This window comes from Mobula hypostoma, chromosome 1 (genome assembly GCF_963921235.1).
Source record: "Mobula hypostoma chromosome 1, sMobHyp1.1, whole genome shotgun sequence".
In the NCBI taxonomy this organism is placed as follows: Eukaryota; Metazoa; Chordata; class Chondrichthyes; order Myliobatiformes; family Myliobatidae; genus Mobula; species Mobula hypostoma.
In genome coordinates this window covers 255,812,701-255,826,530 of record NC_086097.1, presented here as the reverse complement: position 1 = coordinate 255,826,530, position 13,830 = coordinate 255,812,701, and the positions used below count along the sequence as shown (strand labels likewise).

Sequence of the window (13,830 nt, the reverse complement as noted above, 5' to 3'; positions counted from 1 at the left end):
TCAACTGAGTTATTATGCAGAAAGTTTGAAGTTAATAACTCATCTCCTTCTACCTTCGGCCACGAACTTATCAATCACCCCTGCTGTGGACCACTTCTGGAGGTCCAAGATGCTGACTTCTACAAAGAAGGGATCCGTATGCTCCACGACTGCTGGACTTAAGTGTGCAAATGTAGGAAAAAAAATGTGCTAGGTTTTCTAAAATTGACGCAACACACATCAAAGTTGCTGGTGAACGCAGCAGGCCAGGCAGCATCTCTAGGAAGAGGTACAGTCAACGTTTCGGGCCGAGACCCTTCGTCAGGACGCCAAGACCTGACGAAGGGTCTCAGCCCGAAATGTCGGCTGTACCTCTTCCTAGAGATGCTGCCTGGCCTGCTGCGTTCACCAGCAACTTTGTGTGTTGCTTGAATTTCCAGCATCTGCAGAATTCCTGTTGTTTGCGTTTCTAAAATTGACTCCTCCTTTAGGCTGAAAACTTATCAATCACCCCTTGTATAAAAATTATGGAAAGGATAGATAAGATAGAGGCAGGAAAGCTGTTTCCACTGGTTGGTGAGACTAGAACAAGGGAACATACTCAAGATTTGGGGGAGTAGATTTAGAACGGAGATGAAGAGGAACTACTTTTCCCAGAGGGTAGTGAATCTGTGGAATTCACAGCCCAATGAAGCAGTGGAGGCTACCTCAAAAAATGTATTTAAGATCAGGTTGGATAGATTTTTTGCATGGTTGGGGAATTGAGGGTTATGGGGGGAAAAAGGCCAGTAGGTGGAGGTGAGTCCATGGCCAGATCAGCTGTGATCTTACTGAATGGCAGAGCAGGCTCAAAGGGCCAGATGACCTACTTCTGTTTCTATTTCTTTTGTTCTTGTATCTCTGCTTTCACATCACCAACTTTATCTCCATATCTGAAGCTCCCAAAGTTGTTCCATTTTAATTCAAAGTATTTGGTATCTTTAAGTGTTAAATATTGCAATAATTGTTTTAAAGTAAGTTTTGTATTGTCTTTTACCTTCAGATTTGTGTACACATTCTAGGCCTTGTATTCACTTTCATTTCTGTAAAAATGAGAAATTGTAGTAACTTCATACTGATGCTCCACACTGTTGTTGATGGCACAACATGGTTTCAGTGTAAATCACTTAAAATGAGGCAACCATCTACCATCATTCTAGGGCTTCTCCCACAAAGCAAATATTTAATCTAATTTACTACCTCATCTTGAATGCCGAGCGACTGAACCTTGATCAACCCCATGCAGGACCTTGTCAAATGCTTTGTTGAAGTCCATGTAGACAATATCCACTGCCTTGCCTTCATCAACTTTCCTGTTAACTTCCTCAGAATGCTCTAAGATTGGTTAGACATGACCTACTACGCATGAAGCCATGTTGCCTATCCTTAATCAGTCCATGTCTATCCAAATACTCGTATCCAATCCCTTAGTACCTTCCAATAGCTTTCCCACTACTGATGTCAGACTTGCAGCCTATAATTTTCTGGTTTGTTTGCAGCCTTTCCGAAACAGTGGAACAATGATGGCTATCCAATGCTCTGGTACCTTTCCTGTGCAAAGGATGATTTAAATATCCCTGCTAGGGTCCAGGCCTCACTTACCTCGCGTAGAGTCCAAGGGAACACAGTGTCAGGACCTGGGGATTTATCCACCTTGATTTCCCTCAGGATAGCAAACATCTCTTCCTCTATAACTTGTACAAGGTCCATAAAGTTGATGCCACTTTGCCTCACTTTTGTGGACTGTCCATCTCCTGACTAAATACAGAATTTTTTTTTTAATGATCTCCTCCCATTTCTTTTGGTATCACACATGGATTACCAATCTGATCTTCAAAAAGACCAGTTTTGTCCCTTGCTAACATTTTTTGCAGAGTATGACCACATTCCCTACACTTGTTATCTTTTTATTCTGACAGGCCCATACAATCTTTGTACTCTCAAAAATTTCACTTTTGAAGGCCTCCCACTTCCCAAGTACACCTTGGCCAACAAACAGCCGGTCCCAGTCCACCCTTGCCAGATCATTTCTTACAGCATCAAACCAGACCTATCTTTTTCCAGTTTTACTTTGAAACAAATGGTACTGTGTTCCCCTACACAAACTTCTGTCCCCTGCCCTGTCTCATTCCCTGATAGCAGTTCAAGTATCACAGTTTCTTTGGGACTTCTATGTACCAAGGAGCAATCTTTCCTGAACACATTTGACACAAACTATCCCAACTAGTCCTTTCACAGTATGGGAGTCTGTCAATATGTGGAAGGTTAAAATCACCTACTATAATAACCTTGTGTTTCTTGCAATAGTCTGCAATCTCTCCACAAATTTGTTCCTCTAAATTCCTTTAGCTGTTGGGTGGTCTGTATTATAGCCTATTTAACATGGTCGTACATTTCCACGCATAACACACGAGACACCAAAATACTACAGCACAGTAAGGCCCTTCGGCCCTTGATGTTCTGCTGACCCATATATTCCTTTTTTGAAAAAAGGTCCTAAACCCACACTACCTGTAACCCTCTATTTTTCTTTCATCCATGTGCCTGTCCATGTGGTTTGTCCATCGTCATCGATGAAGACCTGGACACCATTAGTCACTTTGAGACTGGATGCGGTGTGTCCGAAGATGACTGGTCAGGCCAATTCGGGCACAGATCGTCCTGGCACATGTTGGGCAGATGTGTAGGCACTGCAGTTGTTACACTGGTGGCTCTGGACTTGTGCAGCTCGCGCTTATGTTGTGTTTCAGCAGTGCGCCTTGCTTTGTAAGCTTGACAGCCCTTGTGGATGAGGCCGTGCCAGGTAGTCATAGTCATATTTTATTGATCCAGGGGGAAATTGGTTTTCGTTACAGATGCTCCATAAATAATAGTAATAGAACCATAAATAGCTAAATAGTAATATGTAAATTATGCCAGGAAATAAGTCCAGGACCAGCCTATTGGCTCAAAGTGTCTGACCCTCCAAGGGAGGAGCTGTAAAGTTTGATGGCCACAGGCAGGAATGACTTCCTATGATGCTCTGTGCTGCATTTCGGTGGAATGAGTCTTTGGCTGAATGTACTCCTTTGGTAGGGCGGTTTTGTGCCAGTGTTTCCTAAGAGGTTGTGTCTATGTCAAATGACTTCAGGGAGGCTTTTAGTATGTCTTTATAACATTTCTTCTGCCCTCCATGCGAGTGTCTTCTAGCAGAGGGTTCCCCCAAAAAGGAGCTGCTTGGGTATGCGCTCGTCCAGCATGTGGATGACATGACCTGCCCACCGGGTCTGTGCTCTCATCAGTGTGTGGACTGATGGTAGACTGCTCTGGAGAGAACTTCAGTGTCTGGTACTTGTCTTGCCATCTGATGCCTAATATTCTGTGAAGACAAGTCATGTGAAAATGGTTGCAACACACATCAAAGTTGCTGGTGAACGCAGCAGGCCAGGCAGCATCTCTAGGAAGAGGTACAGTCGACGTTTCAGGTGGAGACGCTTCGTCAGGATGTGTGTTGCTTGAATTTCCAGCATCTGCAGAATTCCTCTTGTTTGCGTTATGTGGAAATGGTTGAGCTGTCTTGCATGCCTTCAATGCACAGTCCACGTTTCATGGGCATACAGGAGGGTAGTGAGTACCACAGCTCTGTGGACCTTCAGTTTTGTTGCTGGGCTGATTCCTCGGCGTTCTCACACAGTGGAGCGCAGTCTACTGAAAGCAGAGCTTGCCTTTGCTATTCTGCAGTTAACTTATGTATCAATAGTCACTGCTCGGGAGAGGGTGCTGCCAAGGTAAGTAAGTTACCTTACCACCGACTCAAACTGCAAGTTAACCTTTAGGGTGTTCTGCCCTTTCATTCCTGGAATCATTCTGTCACCCTCCTCTGGACCCTCTGCAGTGGCGGTGCCAGAGATCTTTTCTTGCTGGTGCTACAGTGGGGCTGAATTATTCAGTGATGGTGCTGAGGGATGTACCCTATGGCAGAGGTCCCCAACCTTTTTTGCACTGCGGACCAGTTTAATATTGACAATATTCTTGCCAACTGGGGGGGGGGGTGGGTGGGTAGGGTTACCAACAGACAAGAGTAGCAGTCAAATACGTTGTTTGTCCCAAAAAAGACTACCATGACCATGAAGCCTTACGCGGGCACCCATGTGAGCATGCATAATATGTGGGTATGTGCCCATTTTTCTTTACAAACCGTTTTTGGCAATTCTGTTCAGTGAAACTACACTGTACATACATTATTTCTACTTTATATAGGCTGTGTATTTATCATATCATTCCTGCTTTTCAACAGAAAAACACAACACTAATCCATAATGTCCACTGCTATTCACATTACAAAGACAATGCCAAAAGATACACTGTTATTAAAGTGAAATAAGGCAAACAACAGATGCAAGGCTTTACCAGGAGTTGGACAAATCATACTCTGACCATGCAATACCTCAATTAATTTGGCTACTGAATTTAAAACAAAGATCAACAGAATCACTGCTTGGAAGTCTAAGCAAAACCAGTAGGCTTAATAGCAGTAAATGTAATAGTTTAGGATTTGCAGGAAACATAAGGACTATGGGGTATCCACCACAAAATAATAATAATCAGCATTAGTCTTGGCCTAAATTTTAAAATCAACTGCCTTCACCATTGTTGTTTTCAGAGAAGCACAATCCGTCTCTTGTGATTGGTGGTGAAAGCATCAATGATTTTCTGGATGTCAGGTGCCTTGGTCCTCCGGCTGCTTATGGCCAACAGGGCCAAGTTGCTGTTACGAGCATCACTGCTATTCCTCGGGTAGTTTTTGAGGCGTCTGAGGCAAGAGAAACTCCGTTCGCATGAGGCAGATGTCACAGGTAGAGTCAGTGATATGCAGAGGAGTTTGTATAAATCTATAAATGCATCGCGGTAGGGTCTCATTGGAGCTAGAAATTCCACTGTGTCATTCACTGTCTGTCCTTGCTAGGGACTCAACCACAGCTCGCATACTCACAATCTTTGCATGTCCTTTGTCAAGCATATTTCCCAATCTTGAACAGTCTTGTTTTCTCAATCTGAATTTGGCCCATGTCTCCATAGCAAACCTATGAGCTGCACTTACATGGTGGGTTTTGAAAGCTGTTGTAGCTTTCCGCCAGTTGCGGTAACCGGTGACAGTGAAGGTAGACTCAAAATGGAACCCATGTCCTCTACACAGGAAATGCCTGCATGTGAACCAGAATGTAGTATCTTTCATGATCGAATATTCCAGTCAGTCAAACCAGCCACGAATAAAACTCCTTTGCTGATTGCCAAACTTGTTGCGAGCAGCAAAGGGTACTTTCTCAATGCTGGCCATCGGGGTCCTTCCTCAGGCTGCTGGCTGACATCACTAACAGTATTCCCACTAGCACTAGGAGCAGCTTTATCCATGTTCTCTTCCGAATCCCACTCCGTTCCTTGTTCCTCTACTTCGCCCTCACACTCCTTCGATGAACTGCTGTCATCCTCATCCCCACTTACTACTTTCTGCATGTCGCTTTCAATTAAGACAGGCTCAGGTTGAGATCACTGATTCCTCTGGATGAGGTCGTTTTCTCACTAAAGAGCGATCCATTTTTCACATCGGCCAAAATAATGCACGTGCCAGGCCGATGCTAGCTTGTAAAAGGTGTGTGTGTGTTCGATCTGTTAGTCTCGTGAGACCATGGATCTGCGCCTGGATGTATACTATCAATCTCTCGCAAGAGTGAGTGACATCACCACCTGAAGTGATCTTAGATCAGTTTAATTGATCTGAGGACAGCAATGCCAAGACATTGACAATGAACGAATAAGCAGAAGTGTAGAGTGCATCTGACAGAGTTTATAAGTTTATTGCTGCGTGGGTGCTATTGTAATTGGGGGTGCAATCAACTGGAGAAACAAGCTGTATTCAAAACTATACAGAAAGCATAGCAGCTGAAATTAGTATGTGAAATTTCAGTTTAATTTCTTTGGTGCTATGCTGGTGCTATAGCACCAGCTAGCACCACCTTAGCGCTGCCCCTGAACTTCTGCAATGCCACCACATCTCTTCTAAGATGAGGAGCCCAAAACTGTTCACAATACTTAAGCTGAGGCCTCACCAGTGTTTTCTAAACCCCCAGCACCTCATCCCCACTCTTGTATTCTAGACCAGTGGTCCCCAACCTCCGGGCCATGGACCGATACATTGCCGCGAATAATGCAGCAGTGCAGTGGTAGCCGGAACACACCCACCACATCTTTAAGAAAAAAGCTGAATTCTAGACCACTTGAAATGAATGTTAACATTGCATTTGCCTTCCTCACCACTGACTCGACCTGCATGTTAACCCTCAATGTATGCTGCACACGGGCTCCCAAGTCCCATTGCGTCTCAGAGTTTTGGATTTCCTCCCCATTTAGAAAATAGTTTGCACATTTATTTCTACTACAAAAGTGCATGACTATGTATTTGTCAACATTGTGTTTAATTTCCCACTTTTTTGCCCATTCTCCTAATCTGTCCAAGTCCTGCATCCTACCTGTTTCCTCAACGCTACCTGCCCCTCCACCAATCTTCGTATCATCTGCAAACTTGACAACAAAGGAATCAATTTCATCATATAAATCATTTATATACAGCATAAAAAGAAGTGGTTCCCACGCTGACCCCCTGCGGAACACCACTAGTCACTGACAGCCAACCAGAAAAGGATCCTTTTATTCCCACTTGCTGCCTCCTACCAATGCTCTAACAATGCTAGTAGCTTTTCTGTAATGCCATGGGCTCTTAACTTGGTAAGCAGCCTTGTGTGTGCCACCTTGTCAAAGGCCTTCTGAAAGTCCAAACATACAACATCCATTGCATCCTCTTTGTCTATCCTGCTTGTAATCTCCTGAAAAAATTCCAACAGGCTTGTCAGGCATGATTTTTCCCTGAAGGAAACCATGCTGATTTTGTACTATCTTGTCCTGTGTCATCAAGTACTCTGTAACCTCGTCCTAACAATTGACTCTAACATCTTCCCAACTACTGTGGTCAGGTTAATTGGTTTATAATTTCCTTTCTCAAAGAGTGGAGTAACATTTGCAATTTTCCAGTCCTCTGGCACCATGCCAAAGTACAATGATTTTTGAAAAATCATTTCTAGTGTCACCACAATCTCTAACTCCAAGTCTTTCTGAACTCTAGGGTGCAGTTCATCTGGTTTGGGTGACTTGTGTACTTTTGGGTCTTTCAGCTTTTTGAGCACCTTCTCCCTGGTAATTGTAACTGCACCCACTTCTCTTCCTTCACATACAACAACATCCACCACTCTGCTAGTATCTTCCACAGTGAAGTCTGATGCAAAGTACTGACTTAGTTCATCAGCCATCTCCTTGTTCCCCCGTTATTATTTCTCCTGCCTTGTTTTTGAGTGGTCCTGTATTCACTCTTTTTTTTAACATGAAAAAACTTTTGCTATCCACTTTGATATTATTTGCTAGCTTGCTTTCATATTTCATCTTTTCCCTTCAATGATTCTTTACTTGATCTCTGTAGGTCTTTTTTTCCACTATCTTCCCACTAATTTTTGATTTGTTGCGTGCCCTTTGTTTTTACTATAGCTTTGACTTCCCTTATCAGCCACGGTTGTGTTATTTTACTGTTTGAGTATTTCTTCATATTTGGAATACACGTCCTGTACCTCCCTCATTTTTCCCAGAAACACGTCATTGCTGCTCTGCCGACATCCCTGTCAGCAGCTTCTTCCAATTTACTTTGGCCAACTCCTCTCTCATTCTAGTTCTTACAGACACATCTGCATGATGCTAAGCTAGGGCACATCATCAGTGATGCTACCTGGGGTTGTTAAGTGTTTCGGGTCTTTCAACATCATACACCCTCGCCCAGGTGACCCGACCGCGGTTGATCAGACCATGGCCTGTACCCTAGCAGCAACCCACCGATCTGCTCTCTTTATCCAGAGCCACCTTGACACTTGCCGCATCTGTGGTGGTAGAAATGGCTCTCCTTCTCTCTCCCGTGATTCCAAGTGCAATGTATACCTTGCAGAGCGACTGGCCTGCAAAGCCACGACACCCAACCTTCATGGGCTAACACTTTGCTCTCCAGCCTCTTTGGCAGTTGTTCTTCAGATCTTCATACTTGGCTCTTTTCCGCTCGTAGGCCTCCTCCGTGCGTTCTTCCCACGGCACGGTAAGCTCGAACATGAGAACGTGCTTCGATGAGTCGGACCACAACACAATGTCGGGCCACAATGTAGTCTGTGATGTGGGAAGGAAACTGCAGCTGTTTTCCCAGGTCTGCTTTCAGCTTCCGGTCCTGCACAGTGAAGAACAACCCGGTTGCTTTCTGGTGTCCTGTTGGTCTTTCCCCTCTGACAAAGCAGGTGGTGTTCTTGACCAGACTTGTTTTCTGGCAGATGTTAAGGGTGCTGCAGATTGTCTCAGCAAGTGACTGGAGGACCTGGTCATGCCGCCACCGATAATGGCCATTGGCAAGAGCTCTGGGGCAGCAGCACAGAATATGCTCTAGTGTACCGGTCTTCTCACAGGGGGAAAGCTGGTCGTTCTGCAGGGCCCAGCAGTGCAGGTTGGATGGGCTAGGACGGATGTCATAAACAGCCTGGATGAGGAACTTGATGCGGTGTGGATCCACCTTCCAGAGATCGTTCCATGTGATCTTTCGCTCGATCACCTGCTCCCATTTGGTCCAGGCTCCTTGCTGTTTCATTGCCACTGCTCTGCTGGTCCTCTCCTCCTCCACAGCTGCCCTTCATTCTGGACCAGTTCTCATCACTCTTTCCCTTGTACTTTGTCAAAATGGGGGACTTCAAGGCTTCCAGGTCCAGCTCTTCCCTTGGTGACTACCCCCACCAGCACTTTGTGGTGTAGTCGCGCCTCAGCTTCTTCCACTACAGCTCCTGCTCTCCACTCTCTTCCAGTTCTCACTGCCACTCCTGCTCTGGCAACCTTTGGATCTGAAGATTCCCGGAATAGCAGCACCTCTCTTGCTCACAAAACCTTGAACTCCTCCTCGATGGATTTCAGGGGGAGCCTCGGTTTGCAGTTATTCCCGTACAGAGCGATGCTGCTGATGTTCCTTGGTAAACCCAGCCATTTTCGCAGGAACCAGCTGACTATCCTCTCTAATTCAGCAACAGTGGAAACTGGAAACTCTTAGAGAAGCAGTGGCCAGAGGATTCTTGGTAGTGTATGGTGCTGGTAAATCCATGCCTTAAACTGCCCAGGAAGGCCCATCCTGTCAACCTCCTGCAACCATTGTTCAAACTCCCCACAGGTGTTTCTTATTGCTGCCTTATCTCTGAGTGTTGCATCAAACATCTTCCCAAGACTTTTAACAGGGTTCTCTGAGATGGTAGGAATTGGAATGTCCTCAATAGAGAAACAAAATTTCTTCTGTACTCTTCCCTTCTCCAGCACTGCAGATCTTGATTTTGCAGGCTTAAAGGACATCCTTGCCCACCTCATCAACCTTTCCAGCCCCTTAAAAATCCACCTAGCACCAGGCACTGACTCCGTAGTGATAGTCAGATCTTCCATGAAGGCTCGTATTGGTGGTTGGCAGAGCCCAGATCTTGATTTCGGGCCTTGACACTGGCTCTGCAGATTTTACCAGCGTGTTCATTGCCAGGGTGAAGAGAATGACTGAGATGGTGCAGCCTGTGATGATACCAATCTCCAGCCTGCACCAGTCTGATGTTGTTGGTCCTGTTGAGACTGAGGTGGAACCTGTTGTAGTAGTCCATAAGGAGGCCTCTGATTCCTTCAGGAACATGGTGCCTTCTCAGCGTCTTCAACAACCTTGTGGGGGATTGACGCATAGGCATTGGCCAAATCCAACCACAAAACCACTAAGTCACCCTTGTTCTCTCTGGCCTCCCTCAGGAGCTGTGTGCTGCAAGCAGCCTGGTACCCCTGGAACGCCACCCTTCTGGACAGACATGTTGATGTAATTGTTCCTCAGAAAGTACTCTGTTAGGTGCTTCACCACCACGCTGAAGAAGACCTTCCCTTCAACACTCAGCAAGGATATTATCCTAAACTGGCTGATGTTCTCGGAGTCCTCTACTTTTGGAATCCACACTCCATTTGCATACTTCCATTGCTTGGGCACTTTGCCTTTCTTCCAGATGACCCTGAGGATTCTCCACAGCCGCCGGAGAAGCCAGGGGCAGCATTTGTAGATGTTGTAGGTGGTGCCATTCAGACCAGGTGCTGAGCCAGCACTGGCTTTCTTGACTACTTGCTGAACCTCCTTGAAGAGAGGCTCTCGAAGGTCGAAAGCCTCTGTTGGTTCTGCAAGCATGATGAGGACATCAGTCTCCCAGTTCTCTGTCCAGGTTACTGAAGGTGCTTCGAAGATGGTGGTCCATCTGTTCCTTTGTGCAGGACAGATTTCAGCTTCTCTTCTGACCCAGCAGCTGTTTAGTGAACTGAAATGGGTTACTGATAAATGCAGATCTTTCCTGTGCTCCTCTTCTCCTGTGCTTCAGATGTTGCTTCGCTCTTCTCAGAGTTATGAACCTTTTCCTCCGCATCACACGCAGTTCTTCCGGTGGTGCCCTTTCCTCATGGTTTGCAAATTTATGTTGTTGCTTGATCGCCTTGAGTTCTTTCCGGATGTTGTGGATTTTGGAGGCTGTTGTTTTTAACATATGGCTGTTTGGCCTACTTCACTTCCTTGGTACCAAATCTTTCTGCTGCCAGAGTTATGATCCCTGTTGTCATCTGTAATCTCCTCTCCACACCAGCTTTGGCCACTGTTTCCAATACTAGATCTACGTCCTCAAATCATTGCCACTCTGTCTGGCAGGCTTTGGGCCATTTGATCCGCACGGTCTGAGATGTGATGTTGGGATGCACAGCTTGCACCACGCAGAGGCTCTGGGTTCCGTGGGGTGCTTCCTGACCCTGCTCCTCTGTCTCAATCTGCACATTTTGGAGCTCTCTGTTGCTCTTTACACTTCACCCTTGACCGGTGGATTTTCAAGCCTCTCTGGTTCTTACAAATTTTGTCACAGATGCACTGCGTACTCATTGATTGTCCATTGCACTGGGTTGGTAGCCTTGTGTCCGTCCGCCTGGGAAGTTCTTTCGCACCCCGCCCCCCCCGCCCCGGGCTTCCCCTGGGGGTATCTTTCCATTCTTTGATCTGTAGCCTTCTTGGGTACTTTACAGGAGCTGCAGTTAGGGCTGCCAACCCACCCTCTCCCCGGTTTGCTGTCTTTCCAGGCTGTCAACTGTCTTTCCAGTTGTTACCAAACTTGCTGTCAACCAGACTCTTCCTGGTGGTCACTGGTGTCCCAGGAGGTAGTTCTTACAGAAACATCTGCATGGTGCTAAGCCAGGGCACATCAGTGATGTTACCTGGGCTCATCAGGTGTTTCGGATCTTTGAACATCATACACCCTCGCCCAGGTGACCTGACCAGGGTTGATCAAACCCCAACCTGTGCCCTAACAGCAACCCATGGATCTGCCTTCTTTATCCAGAGCCACCTTGACACTTTCTCTGCTGCATCTGTGATTATGGTGGTAGAAATGGCTCTCCTCTCTCTGTAACTTCCCTTACTCCACTGAATACTGCTACGTTTCTCGAGATCCATTATCAACCTGAGAGGCAGGATTTGTGAAAATTTTGAGAGGCATAACATGATTAGGAATAGTCAGCATGGCTTTTTCAAAGGCAGGTCGTGCCTTATGAGCCTGATTGAATTTTTTGAGGATGTGACTAAACACATTGATGAAGGAAGATCAGTAGATGTAGTGTATATGGATTTCAGCAAGGCATTTGATAAGGTACCCCATTCAAGGCTTATTGGAAAAAGTCAGGAGGTATGGGATCAAAGGGGACCTTGCTTTGTGGATCCAGAATTGGCTTGCTCACTGAAGTGGTTGTTTACAGATCATATTCTGCATGGAGGTCGGTCACCAATGGATCTGTTCTGGGACCCCTTCTCTTTGTGATTTTAATAAATGACCTGGATGAGGAAGTGGAGGGATGGGTTAGTAAGTTTGCTGATGACACAAAGGTTGGGGGTGTTTTGGATAGTGTGGAGGGCTGTCAGAGGTTACAGCGGGACATTGATAGGATGCAAAACTGAGTTGAGAAGTGGCAGGTGGAGCTCAACCCAGATAAGTGTGAAGTGGTTCATTTTGGTAGGTCAAATATGATGGCAGAGTATAGTATTAATGGAAAGACACTTGGCAGTGTGGAGGATCAGAGGGATCTTGGGGTCTGAGTCCATAGGGCACTCAATGCTGCTGCGCAGGTTGACTCTGTGGTTAGGAAGGCATACGGTGCATTGGCCTTCATCAATCATGGGATTGAGTTTAAGAGCCAAGAGGTAATGTCGCAGCTATATAAGACCCTGGTCAGACCCCACTTGGAGTACTGTGCTCAATTCTGGTCACCTCACTACAGAAAGGATGTGGAAACCGTAGAAAGGGTGCAGAGGAGATTTACAAGGATGTTGCCTGGATTGGGCAGCATGCCTTATGAAAGTAGGTTGAGTGAACTCGGCCTTTTCTCATTGAGTGGTAACCTGATAGAGGTGTTTCAAATAATGAGAGGCATTGATCATGTGGCTAGTCAGAGGCTTTTTCCCTGGGCTGAAATGGCTAGCAGGAGAGGGCACAGTTTTAAGGTGCTTGGAAGTAGGTACAGAGGAAATGTCAGGGGTAAGTTTTTACGCAGAGAGTGGTCAGTGCGTGGAATGGGCTGCTGGTGAGCAGATACAATATGTTTTAGGAAACTCTTGGATAGGTACATGAGTTTAGAAAAATAGAGGGCTATCTGTAACCCTAGGTAATTTCTAAAATAAGTACATGTTCAGCACAGCATCGTGGGCTGAAGTGCCTGTACAGTATTGCGCTGTAGGTTTTCTATGTTTCTAGTGTGCAGGTGTATATTTTATTTCCAGCCAACACCAGGAGACTAAAAGGTTTTGCTACTTAGATATATATTGGGGTGCGATAGGAGGGAGGTGGGGAGTGGATCTTCTTTCTGTGGTCTGTGTACCTCCTGTACCTAATAAAGTGGCCACTGAGTGTAAATTCAAACAACAGGAATTCTGCAGATGCTGGAAATTCAAGCAACATACATCAAAGTTGCTGGTGAACGCAGCAGGCCAGGCAGCATCTATAGGAAGAGGCGCAGTCGACGTTTCAGGCCGAGACCCTTCGTCAGGACTGAGTGTAAATTCATTGTTTTCTGCTGCTGCAGCGCATCCTCTTCAGGTTTGACGTCCTGTGTGTTCACAGATGCTCTTCTGCATACCACTGTTATAACACGTGGTTACTTGAGTTACTGTTGCCTTCCTGTCAGCTTGAACCAGTCTGGCCATTCTGTTCCATTTTCTTAAAAAGATATTTTTACCCACAGAGCTACTGCTCACTGGATGTTTTTTGTATTCTGCACCATTCTCTATAAACTCGAGAGACTTGTGCATGAAAATTCCAGGAGATCAGCACTTTCTGAGATACTCAAACCACCCCATCTGGCACCAAAAATCATTCTGCAATCAAAGTAAGTTACATCACACTTCTTCCCCATTCTGATTTTTTTTGCCTGATCAACAGGTTAATTCCTTGACCATATCTGCATGATTTTATGATTGAGTTGCCTGATTGACTTATTAGATATTTGCATTAATGAGCAGGTTTGCAGGTGTACCTAACCCCAGGTAATTTCTAAGTACGTACGTGTTCGGCATAGCACTGTGGGCCAAAGAGCCTGCATTGTGCTGTAGGTTTTCTATGTTTCTAACCTGATCTTCCCAATCAAACTGCATATTAAGATCTCCCATGTCTATCCATTACC

At 45.7% G+C, this 13,830-nt stretch overlaps 1 protein-coding gene across 4 annotated transcripts in view; it reads left to right on the top strand.

The window, feature by feature from the left end:
• LOC134343845 (uncharacterized) overlaps positions 1-13,830 on the top strand; it is a 68,240-nt gene that overhangs the window by 39,279 nt on the left and 15,131 nt on the right. For 3 of the 4 annotated variants that reach the window (XM_063042642.1, XM_063042632.1, XM_063042624.1), the window contains exon 5: positions 13,393-13,536. The exons of the other annotated variant lie outside the window; for it this stretch is intronic. In XM_063042642.1, coding sequence (XP_062898712.1) covers positions 13,393-13,536 — 144 coding nt within the window. The remainder of the gene's footprint in view (positions 1-13,392; positions 13,537-13,830) is intronic. 4 annotated transcript variants of the gene reach the window in all.